Source organism: Anarhichas minor, unplaced genomic scaffold, assembly GCF_050575085.1.
Source record: "Anarhichas minor isolate MPS153535 unplaced genomic scaffold, ASM5057508v1 ptg000058l, whole genome shotgun sequence".
In the NCBI taxonomy this organism is placed as follows: Eukaryota; Metazoa; Chordata; class Actinopteri; order Perciformes; family Anarhichadidae; genus Anarhichas; species Anarhichas minor.
In genome coordinates, this window is record NW_027466504.1 from 10,585,107 (window position 1) to 10,603,580 (window position 18,474).

An 18,474-nucleotide genomic window follows, 5' to 3' on the forward strand; every position below is an offset into this window, starting at 1 on the left:
ATTACAGGTAGAGGAAGGAGTTATATTGATCCATAATAAATGTGTCTACTGTCAATATACAAACTAATCTTCTAGCACACAGTAATGTCATATTGACTGCCACTATTTCTGAATCCTTTTTATTTTTACCTCTCTGTTTCCTGAGGCTCCGCTCATGTCGTGCTCTGAGAAAGGTGACCCAGATCAAACTCCCTCCCCTCCATCCCATTTGGCCCTGCCTGTCGTGTGTTGTCAACCACAGCAGAAAAGTGGTCGCAAACAGCCAGAGACCATCACTAGCCTACCCGCGCAGGGAATGCTCTGCTTCTTTGAAGGAGGGACGGGGAAGACCCGCTTCAAGGGCTGATGGCCGGGGACAAACTCAAAACCTCTAGAATGCGTCAAAGATAATTCAAAAGAAAACAAAACACGGTAACCTGTTTTTTTTCATCAGTGGGCATCTTTTTGGAGTCGCAATGATCTGACTTGTCAGCCCTGTCAGTGTGTGGCGCTGTTGTCTTCCGTGGTGGGACACATGCTTCCTTGTGGTTGACAGAAGACACAGACGGCCTACTTTGTATGCACCGCTAAACGGCTCCGCTTAGGGAGCCCATTTCTGTTTAGCCAGTGGAAAGGAGAAATAGATGGCTATCATTTGCACGGCATTGCTCTGTTTGAGAGATATCAAACTTTTCACAGGCATCATTGGATTCTTTCCTGAGCAAATAAGCACACACACACAGTTTTTCATTTTGTCCTCGATTTGCTTTTTGCTGTCGGCGTGGGCATATCTTTTCCTGTGCTCATTTAAGACGGAGTTGCTGATTTATGTGCAATCAGGTGCATACTAGGAGAACAAATGGTCGCAGGGCATTGATTGGCCACAACTCACATCTAAGGGCTGCATCACATTAGCTAATCGCTACATTAGAAGAGTTGTGATTTAATAAACATTCTCATCTGCTGAAGAATCATTAGCTTCCTCATATGACAACACCAGGAAAGAAAACAATGTGTGTACTTTAAGGGCAATTCCCTTTAGAGCAATACACATGTATGGATCTTGATCTGAGGTTAGCTGATGGAGCGGGCGGCGAGCATTCCCTGCTGGGCAACGGCAGCTGTGTGCTCAACTGGCAGTGAGCGGAGAGCCGCAGACTCTTGCCATTGAAAGTCTTTACACCCTCTCCCTCTATTCCAAATATGTACATGGTGTCTGCGTGCGAGAGAGAGAGTGTGTGTGTGTGTGTGTTTCTGTCACGTGACTTTGGTGCTGCAGTCAGTGTATGTCCGAGGCGTTACCTAAATTGACAGTCAAGCGGACGCGGCCGCTCTCCAGCTCGAGACGCAGGGTGTCAGCAGAGTCCCTCGATGTGGTGGCTATTAGGATGCCATAGGCTCGCTGGGAGCGGAAGCGCAGAGACACGTCCTCGGCTTCTGTGTGCATCACCACTGGCAGCTGGACCTTCATAAACTTACTGCCGTCGTAGCTGAGGATAGTCGCCTCTGCAGAGAGAATGAGCAGGAAAACAAGATGAGTGATCGGTGAAATGGACTGAAGCAGTTTTATGGTCAACCAATGAGCGGGGCTGTCAGTTTGGCTTTCAATGAAGTCCTTTGTGGATACAATTCAATGTTGGGACTTTCAATCTTGATGAAAGACATATATTAAGGATGGATATATTAAACATTAATAACAAGTTAAAAATACAGTACGGTGATGTGAAGGTCACCATACACGCAGTGTGGAAGCCTATTATCTGTCTTTTGGACAAATGCAGATACTACTGCTGCTGCTCTGCTGTGAGCAAGCCCAGCAGCCTGTAATGACTTGTCATCCAGCATCTAGTCCATTCATAGAATGATTTAAACATGAAGTTAACAAACAGGGAAAACTACAGGCTTCTTTCCAGTAGTGTCTACTGAAGATATGTTTCTCAGACATAAGCTTTGCAGGTCTGCGTTCTTCTCACTGAAAGAGGACGTCCCAATTCATTCTGACTGCAGATCAATCCTGAACAACTACTACTAATATTACAAAATCTAATATAAAAAATCAATAGGTCAATTCAAAACTCACTGAGTGATTCCTAGATGGCATGTACACACATATATATAAATATTTGTCACAAGTCTAGCATCACATTACAGTTTGTACTACAGCTGACATCTACACAAACTCCCTCACAAGTCTGAGTCCTCTCTTCTCTTAGGCGGTGGCCTCCATCAGTGAAAACAGTATGGAGGCAGACAAATGCCATGACAGTAGTGGAACAAAAACAGGAACACATCCTGACAAACAAATAAAAAAACTTACATCCACAAGTTTGTTTTTTTTATCTGCAATGTAACAGTGACAAACTACAAAAAGGACAAATTGATATTGACTGAGGAAAAAAAATACAAACGGCGACAGAATTGTAATAGTCTGCGGACCTTGAATATTGAGCTTCCGCTCAGGGTGACTGCATTTATTCAAAGCATTAGGCAGACGTCTAGGGAGATTGTTTAACGCTGGCAGGGGGTTGTAACAGCATTTCCGGTAGTGTAACTACACCGTAACCCAATAACAAAGCCATTACTGCAGCTGCAGTGCCGAGACAGATAGAAGCCAAGTTGGAGGGACGAGAGATGGAGAGCGGTGGGGGGCGATAGGGTACCAATGTACACACACCACCTCATCACCACTTCCTCTTCACACAGAGCCAATGTCAAATCCATCCCCTGGGATGACTCCGTCACATTCCTCACTCAAATCCAATTTCTCCACGCCCTCCTGGGGTATGCTGCAGATGACAGGGGCGTGTGACAAACGAGTTCTCACTGCTAAACTGTCTGCTTCCTGCCAGGCAGCCGAAGCAAAGAGCTGCATTTAGACACCGTTAGCAGATGCCAGCAGAAATGGAGCAAGCCCCTAATACTTGAAAAATGTTTGTCGCCGCCATATTAGTTAGCACGCCCACCCAGTGAGAGCATTCTCTAGTAGCGGCGAGTATTTGACGTATTCTTGATATGTAACTATGATACCGTGCACACACAAATAAAGAGTAAGCGTCTGTTGTCCAGGTGTATGTTTACACTGGGAATATTGGATGTGAAAATCATTACTGCTAAACAATGAGTGACACATCTGAGTGCTGCACTCTATAAAATTGCAAAACCCTATCCCCTTTAAAATGCATCGGGTCAGCTATACTTGTGGGACTATGCTTAAACCAAAAGAAAGCGAAAGAAGATACATTAAAAACACATGCAATGATATTCATCAAAAATTGATCGATGTATTCTTGTCTTCTTTAAAAGGGTGCAGTACTGTGTCAACACTAGTTTGTTAATTAATTACCAACTGACTATAAAAAAAGGCATGTAGTCTGGTCAGTCGACTGTCATTATGATAAAAACAAACTGCCCCTAAGAATCAAGGTGAGAAGAAAAGTAATGTGTTGTATCCAGTGTTACATATTTCATTTCACTCATATAATTAATCCAGTCCTTTTTCCCCAGACTGAATAGATCAAATTAATCCCAACTGAAGGAAATACTGCATTTCATCCAAGATGTCACCGTTGCTCATTTGTGGAATTTTAGACAACCTCTATTATGAATTTCAGCAAAGTCCAGATAGATATACAAATACGAAGAATGACATGTGAGGGAATCATTACCTCATGCAAAGTGAGCAGCTGTCAAAAATCCAATCCTGGAAGCCGAGTCATTTTAAATGGCACTCCCCATGTCTAATATCAAAATAAATTGAAAGGACTGAAGCTGGAGCTGAAGGGGAGGCAGTCAGGGGGGAGAGGGAGCATACGTAACTGAACCAAGCATTCATTTCCTGACTTGAAAAGCACAATACAAACACTGTTCTCTGATTCTCACAAGAAACCAAGGAGTGATTGGGGTGGGGGGCCACTTTCAGAGAAGTAACAAATTAGGGTGTACTACTAAGAAGGGGTACTAAAGGCAGCCAGGCAAACAGTTCTTCCTCCACTCAACAGGCTCTGCAGGAAGGGAGAGCTGTCGGCTCCATGTCACAGGATTGTGATGTCCCACAGTATCAGGGCGCCAGGCCCAATCCAATTCAAAACTTGCCAGAAAACACCTGCCAAAGGCTTTTGGAAAATGTTTTCACGGCTCTGAGATATCATAAATAATTCAAAGCTGCTCATGTCTTCTTCACTGCAGACTTCTTAGAGCATCTTACCATACACAATCCAGATAATAGACTCACTGCTATTATACGTGTGAAAACAACCTGCCAGGTTGAGTGGATTTCATCATAATAGGCCAACATCACATCTGCTGCCCTGTGACCGTAGGGAGACTTCATTAAGGCTGCGAAATGAGAACAAAGATAGAAAATGGATCACTGTGTCCGTTCAGAGTGGTGGAATCTGCAACTTCAGCTTGTGCTGTCAGGTACACGTACGACTGCCAAGATGGTAAAGATTTAGTATGTGCAAATTAGTTATTTCAGCCCGCTGAGACCATTAAAGGGGAATTACTACTAAGTTTAATGATTTGCAAGTTAATCTTCAGTCTTTGGTCTTTGCTGCGCTATCGGTCTCTTAAGAAAACCCATTTTAAGAAGCTGTTGAAACCAGACATCAAAAGCTATAATGTACGGATAAATTATAGTCCTTTGACAAACTCTGGGACACTCATTGAATTTCCTTCAGGTTTGTATACTTAATACAAATTTGATTGTCTGCTTGACTCATAGCCAAACCTCTATTCCACAACACATGCTTATATTCTCAGAAAATCAAGCCCCAGCACTCTTACGGTCACATTTTCCATGTTTTCAACCAATTTTCTGCGCATCTGTGTACTTCGCTTAAGGCACGAGACAACCAGTTGTCTCTAATTTGTGAATGTTCAAGTGTGGTGAATGGTGAATAACACACAGTGCGTCGTCAAAGGGCATGGCTAAAACGTGTTTTAATGCTAAAACTCAGCCACATTCCCCTTTGAGGGGAATTATGCAATAACATTCTGCACCTCTTGGCTTTAGCTTCGGGCCAATGGCAAATGGCTTTATGCTCTGAAAAGCAATAAATGTGCTCAAAGAATCAGTTTTCTAGTTATAGTAATTTAAATAATAGTATTATGTTTTCTATTTAAGTTGTGGATTTTGCCATTGAGGACTAAAGTTTTGGAGCGTGATATCCGCCACCTATTAACAATTCCGGCAATGATATATTCCAATTTAATGGATTCATACTTTATGTTAATGATGTATTCCTGAAGAATGACCTAAAGCGTAAGACTACTATATTTAACAACAAAATAAGGAAGATTTTAAGCTCATGAAATCCCTGCTGGTGAGCAGTAAAAGCAGGACAAAGCACTGTGCAGAGCCTCTGATAACGTTGACGTAAATGTGTGTCTAGCACATGTGGTGTACAGTGAGTATATAGGGTATCGACCTGTATATTGATCTTCAGCATCTATATTTATTTATCACATGCTATCTGTAAGCAAACATCCATCTGCAGCCACTGTCCATGTGGTATAATGCAGGTGCTGTCAGCGTTGGAATCCAGCATGTCATATCTCGTTAGGGAATACGTACGTGCTGCAACGCACCTACCACACCATCTGGGAGGCTGCCTTAGCCTCACACCGCAAGACTAATATTTGGGCTAATTACCAACCCGAGGAACAATGAAGAGGAAGACATTTGGGAGGCAAGGGGGAAAATTGCTTTGTCTGCTTAATTAAAATCTCTCAAAATAGGGCGAATAGCTCTGTAGTTCTCTTCTGAAGCTCCACCTCCTGTTCCTTCCACTCGTTGTCGTCCTCCTCCTCCGCCATATGCAGTAGCTGTATTTTGCCACCGGGTGGTACACCATGCATGGATAAGTGAGAGCTGGGGTAATTCTTTTGACAGCTCCTCGGCCTGCTGGTCCCTGCTTCATCCTACCAGCGCAGAGGCAATCTGGAGCCATCAAAACAGCTGGCAACATGCCATGGCCCATCCTCCCTACCACTGCTCCCACTCACACTCTGGCTGATGCCAGTCTCCTACATAGAGCAGAGACAGCCAGGAGATCAAGAGAGTTCAACATGGGAGCCAAGACGCCAGGAGATACTCGAGCGTAAGGAGGGAGGAGAAGAGGTCATAGTGGCAGAGACCTTTGCAACATGCGGCGCTTTCTGGAAAATAGTTTGAAACGCGGAGCTGCATGCTTCCTGCTTTTCTTTTCAGATGAAGTCAGAGTGGATTATATCTTTTTGAATCCAAGAACACTCACTCCGGATAAGTCATTATCTTACTGAAGTGAAACGATCTGTATCCCATGCCCACTCCACCTCCCTCGTGTATATGCCCTAATTCCTGTCAACTCATTAGCTAGAATGGAAGTGCACGTGTGGAGAATGAGAGCCAAACCTAACGGAACACATTCATCAGAGATGGAGGAGGTTCACTTTCTCTCTTTCACTAAAATGAAATATTAATTCCCTGTCTTAGCATTAACTACATTACTGCATTCACAAGACTTGTTTTTAAGACATGACTGAATAAACTAAATTCATTACAGAAAACAGGAAATCTTTCTGGTATTTTGTGCCTTTATTTGATTTTTGCTTCCATTCGACTCAGTAAATGTCCATCATTATCGTATCATTAGTATCTCAGCCAGACATGTTCTCCATCCCAACGGGATATTTAGGCGACCCCATTTCATAAGGTGAGTGACTTGAGCTCTGAGGAAAAGCACGAGCATATGTACAGATGACACATGTAACTGCGTGGGATGTGTTTCATTCCAACTGGAGTTCATTTCTTCCCCCGATGAGAGAAGCTGTTCCTGCCGTCTGTCGTCCCGGTGCAGATGCATCACGCTGTGATAACAGTGTGACATACTTGGGCTCTTTTTTGACATTTGCCTTGATTATGCATATGTTAACTGTTTTTCGCTCATTTGCTGCAATGGCTCTGAAGAGACTTCATGGTGAAATATATACGCTGCTGCAACATAAGAGTTTTTTACCACTTGAGTGTAATATTGGTTTCCGTAACTGATAAGGATATATTGTAAACATTGTATTAGTCGAGGGTAACATTTGTGTTGATATGATAATCGTAATAAATGTACTGTAAACAGTGGCTTTACATACAGTGAATATACACTTCAGCTGATGCAATCCGTTGTTATTAACTGAATACAAAATAAACATGTCATTAAGCAACTCATCTGTGATTGAGTTAAAATACACCATTGAATAACAGACTCAATAGAGATTTATTACACCCAAATCCTGGGCTACTAATAGAAGTTAATATTACAAATCTATTCAGTGAATAAACTAGAAAACATGTTCATTCACTCAATCTGATTATGGAAATAAGCTTGAAATTCCAATTTTAGTAAGCAAATGATTAACAATCATTCAACAATCAAGCTAGGATTTTATCAAAGAGGTCAAAGTGCAATCCTCTGGTCAAAAAGGCAAACAAGCTAATGCTGAACAGGTAGAAAAGTGGGAACATGTTGAGCTGAAGAAAGAACCTTCTTTATGACCGGCTGTGTTTTTTAAGCTATATTACAGAATAGGTATCAACAAAATACAAATACAGAAAAAATGATCGGCAGTAGCCAGATTATGACGACGGTCTCAGGGGGTTAACTTCATGCAAATGCAACTCTTACTACAAACAAATATTGGTTATAATGCAATAAACTATAACTCTACCAACATGAAACACTACTGAGGAATTTGAGATTTCATTTTGTTACGAGCGCCCATAAAAACCGTGTGATAAACTACTGTAGAGTCAGGTTTACGTCTGCTCCAGCTGTAAGAGTTCACTGTGTGACTCTCACTCCTCCCATTTCTCTTCTCTGGAGGAGAGAGGGATAAGTATTCTGCACCAGGCCTGGTCATGAGCGAGTGGTTTGATGAGCCAAATGGTTAGCAGAAGACAGCCAATTTACAGGCTAGTGTGCATGGTGGACGTGACCAGCAGCGTCTCAGTGGTGCATCAGTCACCTGCCACTCAACATAGTCTAACATCAGGCAGTGAACACTCGACGATGCCTGACTCATTCTGTCTGCCTCTCTGTGGCTGTCTGTCTACACATGCACACTTTCTTCCCCGTCTCGTTTTACTTTCACTGTGCTGTTTGGGAGCTGCTGATGTTCAACCATGTTCAGCCTACATAAACAGACCACCTGCAGGCTTTTGTTTGGCGATGTTCAGGCTGAACTTGAAAGGAGGTCCCTTTCAGACAAAGTATATATCATTAAAATAGGTATTTTTCTGGTTGTCTTTGACATCGTTTACAGTATGCTCACATTTTTACGATCCCATGCCTACCTCGAGACAATACATAGTGAGGCAGAAGTGTGTCACTGTGTTGCATCGTCAACAGTTCACACTGACAAATGCAGGTTATGCCAACCAGACAGAAACGACACCCTTCCAAACTGCTGGGTGGACAAAAAGAGATGAAGAAAACAAAGTCCTACCTCTTTCACAGGAGCGCCCCAGGTATCCAGTCCCAGAGCAGTCACACACGTAGCGGTTCCAGCCCTCTCTACAGACTCCGTTGTTTTGGCAGGGGTTGCTCAAACACTGTTTGGGAGGCTCCTTAGAGCAGGAGGGCTTCACCCCGGCGGCCTTCTGGACCTCAGCCAGGCGGCGGATATCCTTACTCTGTCCGTCAATGAATAGATCCCGGATGCAGCCCACGTAGCCGTAGTTGAGTAGTGCTGTCCACACCTCGGTGGGGAACACCAGCCCCATTTTGTTCTCTGGCAGACCCCCGAGGTAGAGATTGTCATCCAAGTCCAAGATCTCACTTTCTCCAGGGGCTGTGTAGGCAGTGCGGAGGGTGTTGACAGAGATGGTACCTAAAGAAATAACAGTTGGATAAGTTTATTTCTTCCTTTGCCAAACAACACTGAGGTTATTCATCAGATGGACACATAATACTGTAACACCTATTGATCACTGCAGGTCCTGCAGTAAGACAAACATGCAGAGAAGATCCATTTAAAGATGGTTTGATGAAGAAATTTGCTTAATTGGTGTTATCCATCTGGACAAGGTCAGGATTTTCTTCATTTAGAATGACTGATGAGTGTTGATAAGACGCATTAATCACGGGACAGCTAGTCTATTAGTAGCCTAATCTAGGATCCCTAAGAGTATCCTCTCAATTTTCCTTGGATTTCCCATAATAAATCTCCTTTATCTATAAAGCAGTGGTCATAAAGTGGAAAGGAGAGGAGAAGAAAAATCGTTGTCTCCTCTATCGTTTCAGCCATCCAAACAAATAAAAAAATAAAAAAACATCATAGCCATCTTTTTGAACTTGATTAACGGACTCCAGGCTTTTTTCACCCCGTCTCTCCCTCTGTTTGCCTCTAAACCTGCAATGAGAGTTTGTGTGTTTCCCCACCATGATTTATCGCTCTCATTCAGGTTTAATTCTCGATCTGGAGCACGGTAAACAACAGAAGACATGACTGGACTGTAAAGCTGTGGAAAGGAAGGCCTTACTGTGGGACTCAGACCGGGTGATTAATTTGTATATGGATCCGTTACTCTCGGGGCAGGAGCCATTGTGGATGTTTAATTAATGGTGGCTGCCTCCACTGCCCGCATCCTCGTCCAGTAATCTATATGCCGCGCTGCTGAAGATCCACACAGGCCACTGCCAGGCGAGAGTGGCAGAGAAATAGGCTAAGGATTCTTAAAAATAGGATTTCCATAAAGTCATAATTTGCATTTTGAGTGGCAGATGCATGCTATGGCTGATATGAAACAGCTTTTAAGTTACTTTTCTAGTCAAAGTGTTTATGTTGGGAGACAAGCCCGAAGCCACACATGAATTTTCAGCGGGCTGTCAGGCACATTTTAGAGACACATTAGACATTAAATGGGGCCTTTCAAGTTTCATTACAGCTCCCATTAGCATGCATGAATGTACATATCACAATTAACTATACATATGATAAATATCTATATTTCTGTTTTCAATGAAAGCACAACTCATTGTGTGCTTTTTTTTCTTTTTTCTAATCTGTTGAATCTGAAAAAAAGCTGCCAACAAAATGAAATCACTGTATAAGCTAATAATGATCTTGGTTATGCATGTTCTTTATAGCCAAGGTGAGCCTGCCTTCTTGCAAAAGTGCTTGAGAGAGACAGCTACGGACCTAGTGCACAATGATTAACCTGGTCCCACTAACATGTTCCAGCTCTTTTCTCAGGGTCTTGGCCCCCGGCATCTGTTCCAGCTCTTTCCTGCCGCCACCACCCACTGCCCCTGCCTCTCTCCAGCCACAGCTGTTGTGACTTCCAAGCTTTGCACACTTGGCAAGGGCCACCCGTCACGCAGCCAGAACAGCTCCCTTCAGGTTATCGCTAACGAGCTCAGTACATCAAACTCATTAGCGAGGAAACTTTCCTTGGATAGAGCAGGTGCCCGGCTGAAGAACGAGCACCAGTGTGGTCAGCGTGAATTGCGAAAGCGGAAGTATCTTCACCCCGGTTATGTCGGATCTCACCATATGAAAGGTTAGTAGCTGTACTACAAAACATCTTTGGGGTTTAACAATACTTTGTGGATTATAAATTTACAATGTAAATAATTCAGGAGGCATCATCTAATGGCTTCTTTAGATCCCACGGTATCTTTACCTCAATCTTATTACAGTCGTAAACAGCAAACAAGAATTCCGTAAGTCTACAGCATGTCTGTCTAAATTGATGTAAGTGGGAGACAAGAAAAGGATGTCAGCATTTTTCAGGCATCTGCTCAGAGTGTTCTGCTCACTTGTCACAGTACTGCAAGGAATTGTGTAAACAAAGTCAAGCTCTGTTAAGTCAGAAGGGACTATACAATCCCATGGGGACATGTGCCATCGCCAGGCCAGCAGCATGGAACACATATCACATATAACACACATTGCAGGACTGCCTATGTTTGGAGCAGTGTTCATAGCCAAGAGGTGAAGGGGATGTGTCTCTGCGAAAGCTACAGAGCATAAAACAGGAGGAGATGGGATACAGAACAAGATGGGAACGTGGAGATAAAGATGTCTGGAGAGAAGATGAGGGAGGGGTATATGATGACGGATAAGAAAGCAGATGAGAGAACGACAGCAGCAAATAATATCTTGAGAAGCACGTACAGGATGTACAGTTTAGGAGGGATCAAAATGATGATGCAGGCAATATATGGGGATGGATAATGATGATGAAGATCAGCATTATAGCCAACTTTAAAACCCTTTGACCACATTTCTGTCTCTCCCTCTCTTTCTCTGTGGCCTGAGCCATAAGTGGTACTCCATCATTAAACCTGAAGGCATGGGTCCAAAGGACAGCTCAGATCTCTCTCACACTTTCTGCATCAGCAGTCAGGCTCAACTTGGCATGATGTCCCCTAACCCCACTCACACATCCCCAGAACATGTTAGACAGGGGATTACTACAATCCAGTTAGGGCGATACGGCCAAATCTCTCTATGTGATTGGATTCTCTGTGGAGAGAGAAGCTTGCGAGTGGGCTGCGGGGATGGTGGGGTGCGATGTCTATATGTGTGCGTATGTGCATGTGTCCGCTTGTGTACTGTACGTGTGTGCATGTTTATGTGTAAAGTAGTGGGTTGCATGCCCTGGCAGGAAGTGGGGCTTCAACAGAGCAACGTCTGTGTAATGTCTCTGATGAGTGGCCCACAGCACTCCCGGCCCCGTAGCCCTCACTTAAAAGCAGTGTGTCTCTCAGGGTCTCTAATGCATTGAGGTTAGAAGATGCTGTCTGAGAGCGAGAGTCCATTTACAGGGTTGCTTCCTGCAGGAAGAGCCGACTGAACTAAATAGGGCAGGGATCATTATCCGCCATTGTCACGGCTGCAGGAAGTGTTGCACATGGAGGACCCTGCTGCAGATAATTATGTTCGGCTGTTAAGTTGTATTTTTGTTTTGAGTGACGTGCTTGGTGGTGTATATTAATAAAACATCTGACACGCAGATGAAAAGCAGAGCGTACCATATGTATCGTGAGTCAAGCTCTCAAGGGGACTAGTTTATTCTTTTCTTATGTTTTAAAATGACCTTAATTCTATAAATTATTAAAGGCTATAACAAAAGGGTGTATAAAAGCCTACACTTGCATTATATTGTAGGAGAGACTGGTATGTTCTACTGAGCTTCACATGTGAACTATTAAAACTGTGAATATGGATTGATTATGTTCATTCAGGCTCTCAAAAAGGTAACAAAATGTATTACAGCACGCACAACATACCACAAAAATGGAAATGTTCATCCACAAATGAACTCTTTCTTTATTTCACAGAGCTCTGAATCAGCTAAGCTTTAACCTCAAATATTAATATGTAGCAATAACTTCATGGATGCAATATAAACACAAAAGTGCATTTAGAAAGATGTTTTGAAAGTTTTTTTTATATCGCTCGATTTACACAAAGCTGCTATGTAACGCATCATTAAAATTGCATGTATCCTGTGGGAATGGAAATCGCATGAGGCCTTTTCAGTAGAACGGGAAGTGCAAAGATTCTAATGCTTCCATTTGAGGAGCCGTGCACTCATCATTACACATTGCAAACAATAGCGCTTTGTGCAGTTCATGGAAATCTCAAGATGCCAGACTTTAGATTTAGGAGGACTGCATACTTTCAGAAATGAATGGGCTTGAATTTAAAGGGTGAGCACAGATAAAATAGTGCCGGTAAATGTGTAAATTGCTTAGTAAATGTATACAGTGTGTGAGTGCAACTGTGCGGCACTCTAACCACTTTGTTACTCTTCTCACATGGGAAGTCATCATATTACAGAGACTTTCTTATGTCCCTTTTACACTCCAGTATGCAAGTGTTGACGCCTTAGACTTGAGGAAAGGAAGAAAAGTTATTCTGAAATGTCATTAGTGCACAGCTCAGCACAGCACTGTGCAGTAGCTGTCTCAGTCCTGGGAGAGACCACCTCCTGTTTCCATGGAAACGTAGGCAGAGTAGACAGTGAGAACAGCGAGCAGAGCGAGCTCCACTGACAAAAAAAGATGTTCAATAGCTTTTGTGTGTGTGTGTGTGTGTGTGTGTGTGTGTGTGTGTGCGTGCATTAGTGTGTGGGGGTGGATGATGGGAGGTTACGCGACAGATAATGAACAAAATCTAATTTAGACAGCGTTTCTTATCATCTGGTCTACCATAACTAAATGTTGTAAATTTATGTTATTTGAGAAGTCACTGCAGCTTTTTCTTCCACACGTGTTAAGTTGAATCCAAGACACTCAGTTACGTATATATCACTGTTCACTACTGTATTCAGCCACCTCTATCAGTATTGGAACAGATTTTTTGCTGCCAGAGTAAGCACAAAAAAGCACATGAATGGGCTCTATAGCTATTCTAACAATGTATACAGCTCAATTGAGACCAGAGACCAGTATTGCTTTGGGGGGGGGGGGGGGGGTAATGAAACAGTTAATCTAATTTCCACCTCTTGAGATGGAATGGAAAACATGGTCAAGGGGTATATCTAATTTGCAGCATGACATTGCAGGGCCATGGCTCTAAGCACACACTAACAAATTGCTGCTTAGATAAGCAAATCAACAGGAACTAGAGCAGAGCAACCTGGGGCTTAGAGGACGCAACGGAAGATGGGGCAAAGCTATTTTGTGGCAAATATGTCCCTGGAATCACAACATATGACACATAGGTACCACCATCTGAAGTTCTATGCTGCCATTAAAACATGTTTTTCATTAAATGGCTGGAAAAGTTCACAACAAGCATCCAGTGCAAGTAAATATCTCATTTTCAGTGGAGGTGTAGTATGAGCCGTGGTGTGGTAGTGGATATTTTCTTTCACAGAAAAGTTAACTGTGACCCCTGCACAAGTATTTTTGTTGCAGTTAAATAATGAATCCAGATCGTGCAGAGAAAAGCTCGTACTCTCGGCCCCTGCTGAATGTACATTGTATGTGGGAATATATGCTAGTTGTTCAGCCTATGCAACATAGAGAAAGCTGCTACAAATACGGTCAATGCAACCAAATACATACATCTATTAGATGGTATTAGAAAATGACCCAAAGATTTATTTTAATTTAGGAAATTAGACTGAATGATTTAGATATTTTTTGCAGATATCTGCAGCACACTGAATGTAGGGATTTTCAGAGCATTCTGTTATGCTGCATTTGTGCTGTCAAACTTGACAGGATGTTTTCCTCATGAGCCCCCAGTCCCACTGCAGACACAAATGTTTGCTTGTTTGTACATGTATGAATGATGATCAACTTGTTTGTACGTGTTGTGAAATTGTGTTTCCCAACATTCTTTTTGTGCACTGTCAAATTGATGCTGAGGTTTTCTGCATATGCCTATGTTTTGTCTATTTCCGTGTCGCAAGAGCCAACAATTTCCTTCGTCTAAAGATGTAAAGTTACCTGATCTGCCATCTCGCTGGAAGTCCACATGGTACCACTCGCCGTCATTGACTTTCTTATTGACTGCCTTGGTCTTTGTGGTTCCTGAGCCCATGTCCAGCAGCAGGTACAGATGGCCATCCAGCATCTCAATGGCAAAGTAGTCCACCTTGAGAGTCTGAGGATTCTTGGAATCCTTCGGCTGCTGCTTGGGCTTGCCATGGCTGAAGAGCAGAAGGCCGTTGGGCTCTGTGGTGCGGAAGTCAAAGGAGATGGAGCCCGTCTTTTTAGCGTTCCACTTGTTGAGGGTGATAAAAGACTCTGGCGTCTCGAATGTGATGGGGTCGAGAGTGGCCACATTCTCGCACTTGAAGGCCACAGTGCCATGGACCTTCATCTTGGGATCACCCTGCTTGGCCATCCTGGACAGCTCAAGTCTCACGTCGTTGTTTTTGTACACAACCTGAATTGGGAGTAGAGTAAGAAAGTCAATTCTACAATCATACATACAGTGGGTGTCTCACTCAAAACGTAAAAGATTGACCTCTATTGCATTTAAATGTAAATGTTTCAGGCAATCTAATAGGTCTTATGTATAATTGCTTTAAAACATGAATGATCTGGACATGTAAAACAGTCCATGTGACATTTCACCCCCTCAGGACAGTTTGTCATAAGCAGCGTTTGCACGGCTCAAGCCTCTGTCATCTTTGTCACACTGCACCTATGAGTGAGGAACTGTGTCTGCGTGGCACCAAATGTCACACACATCCCCCTGCTTTCTTTGCTTCACACTTGAAGCCTTCACAACACATGCATAGTGTACTCCGTCTGGGTGAAGTGTAAGCAGTTCAGACATCCAGTTTGACTTTTAGCTTCAGTGTCAACCAAAGGAGGAGACAACTTGGATCTAAAAGGCGATTGTGATAAATCAGTTAGCATCTCCTCGGATTGTGAGTGGAAAGTGAGATGGAGGATGATAAATCTAAACTGCTGCCTTGATTGCAGGTGTGGAGTAAAACGTTGATTAAGGCCCCGGTTGCAGCTAGTGATTACAATAAAAGTGGGCAGATGATGGATATGCCTCTCAAAAGCAAATAAAAAATGACTGCATGAACATAAACATTGCAACATTGCATAATTCAGAAAAGTGATTCACTACAGAAATCTACTGTACATAAATTTACACAGAATCCATCATATCAACAGCAGTTTGTATTCTCAGACACTGTAAACCAGACAGGGCTTGGCTTCAGTGTGCTTAACCAAATGAAGTGCATTAGCGCTGTGACCTTTGAGGTGCCAAGTGCTGAAGAGCTTGGGCGCAGAAGTGACAGACAGTAGCAGCCCATTACAGAAACATGAACCACAATGTCATTAAAATGCCAATTAACCATGGATGAGAATCATTATCATGCATTACAGCAATATTAACTGACCAATTTGCCAAGTTGATCTTTTTTAACTACAGTTGTTTGTTTCAGTAATCAACTCCATTTGTGTATGTAACTCATCTTTAATCTCCTGTTTCATAGTTATATAAAGGCAACATAAAAGGCATATTAAATTGTGTTCTAAACACTGTAGAAGGCTGCTTTTAAAGTAAATCTTCTAGAATGCTGATTAAAACATATCTCTAAAGACAAAGAAGTAGCTACATTTGTGTAAAGGGGAGCATTGCATGCCGCACTGTGTGCAAATCAAACAGGAGTGCCGCTGTAATTGGCAAATCTTACAAAAGCTTAGAGACAGCCATAACTTTGTCATTATCCAATCTCCGTAATGAAAGAGCATCTTGAATAAGTGCAGCTGTTGTGGCAAAAATCCCTTTTTCTTGTTACATCTAATTTCCATATGAGAAAGTAATTAACATTTTGGTGAATGTCAAAACTTTTCATTAAAAACATCAGTGCGGTGACGATATTTAAAAATTACTTCACCACTAAAGCACTCTCACTCACATTGAAGTGTTATAATACAATGTGTCAATCGGTTTGTAAAGCAAATAAAATAAAGTATTTAAAGGGGCACTCTCAAAGATTTAATTTACATAAATGTCTGTTAAGTCACTATCTATTGCAGGAAGAGGTAATACAATGGTGATTGAGCCAATGGCCCACTGGTGTAAGTGCTGCAATATGTATGCATCTGCAGTATTAAGAACTGGGTGTCTGTGGTAACATTCCCAGAAAATTATTCTGTATTAGCTTTTCTCCATCATATACACATGAAAAAATGGTTGCACACTCTGAGCACAATTCCATTGCTTTCACTAAAATAGAAAATCTAAATCTACCTGGACTGAAATCTTAAAGAGTGCCACTTTAAAACACAAAGCTGTCAATAGTATGCCTGACAGAATTTCCCCAGTGGGCACGAGTAGAGTCAATGATCTCTTCCACACCACTCTAGCACGACTAATTAGTAGATAAGGTTATAAAGGGATGGACAGCTCCATTGTGGTAACATGCATATGTATTTACATAACAAAATAGTTCTAGTGGTAAATCTATATCGCCTTCAACGGGACAAATCCAATGAGATACAGCTGTGGAAAACACTGTCCATGTTCTTTATTTGTTGCCATGATAAGCGTTCACCTGAAAACGGGGACAACTCCGATGGGATTGCATTTGCATGGAGCATTATGTTTATCACTGAATCAGATCTGCTGTGTCTAACTGTTCAGGTAGATGGAGCTCATAGCGGTGCATTAGAATTAGGTAAGCTCAGGCTATTTTTCTTGTAAATGCTTTGTGACCGATTGTATCACACTGCATTTTACTGCACGAAGAAAGGGGAAAACGAAAATGCCAGGCTTTCACTCCCACATCTCTATCTTCCCTCATAAAAAACATCTGAAACCGAGCCAAATTGAATGTTTTCAAGATTGTATAGGAATAGAAAGGTCATTTGACTAGACTCCTGACACAACAACAAATGTAGAAAAGGAGTAAAGGAATAAGAGATGATATCTCTGCCTGCTGGACCTTAGCTATGTAGACTAAAAGTGCAGCAGACACAGCCTATAAACCCAAATCAATTCTTTATAGTGAAGACAAAGGGCTCCTTTCAGAGTCAAAAGGAGCCTTGGTCTGAGCTACAACTGGTGCTGCGGTAGGAGTGCTGCACTAATTTGTCATCAAGCTAGGGCTGTGACAACTGAGCAATTACTGCACCACCGTTTGTTTTGCCATCAGAACCAACGGGCAGGCGTGGCAACTCAGACTGGCATCTGCACACCAATGCTGCAACGAGCCACTTTAAACATACCATCAATCGGGGCCCACAGCACATGCTGTTAAGCCACCTCTCATATGTTATCATGACATACACAGAGGAGGACCTGAGACGGGGATTCCGTATAATGCGACAGGCTGGATGAGAGTTTGTCAATGTACGAAAAATGTCAAATTTAACAAATTAAAAGCCAGTAAATGAAACTAACTATGGACTTTACAGTGAAAGGACGAAGTCTCCTTTTTAACTTTGATAATGACATCTGCATTGTCTAGTAAAACTGAATAATACATCAATTATTCTCGGAGGAAATAAAAGAGGGGGCATTCTGTCTCACATTTCAGGGGAACCATCACAGCTATGCACCATATGTTTGCGTTTTTGAGCAATTCAAAACATTGATCTCAGGATAGTGAGAGCAGACGCCGTGATTAAGCTGACCAAGAGCAGTGAGGGCCGCTCACTGGGGTGAATGCACCATGCGTATGGTGCACAAATTCCACTCCCTCTGTCACCACATCTGCAGCACCTCAGAGACTTGTAGTTAACTAAGATACTCCCCTTCAAATACCAGACCTCTAATGAGCTGTACATGGCGTGTGGACATGTGGTCCATGCTCTGCCTGCTCATTAAAGAGAGCTGCCTTGGACTTCTCTAAGAGGATCACAGAGGACGACATGCCTGCGCTTGAGGTGAGAGACGAAATGTAGGACACCACAGTAACAAGATAAGTAGAAGAATGCAACGGGAAAGAGACGACTGGAAGGAGAAACAGCTTTTGAAATTGAAAAATAAATAGATACATCATTTTTCAGTACTTTGGAGATCAGTCTG

At 42.5% G+C, this 18,474-nt stretch overlaps 1 protein-coding gene across 4 annotated transcripts in view; it reads right to left on the bottom strand.

Moving 5' to 3' along the window:
• Positions 1-18,474, bottom strand: part of LOC142932962 (neurexin-1a) — a 228,749-nt gene that overhangs the window by 124,365 nt on the left and 85,910 nt on the right. For all 4 annotated transcript variants that reach the window (XM_076077074.1, XM_076077075.1, XM_076077076.1 and 1 more), the window contains 3 exons: positions 14,421-14,862; positions 8,458-8,841; positions 1,282-1,485 (listed from right to left, as the gene is read on the bottom strand). In XM_076077074.1, the coding sequence (XP_075933189.1) occupies positions 1,282-1,485; positions 8,458-8,841; positions 14,421-14,862 (1,030 nt within the window). The remainder of the gene's footprint in view (positions 1-1,281; positions 1,486-8,457; positions 8,842-14,420; positions 14,863-18,474) is intronic.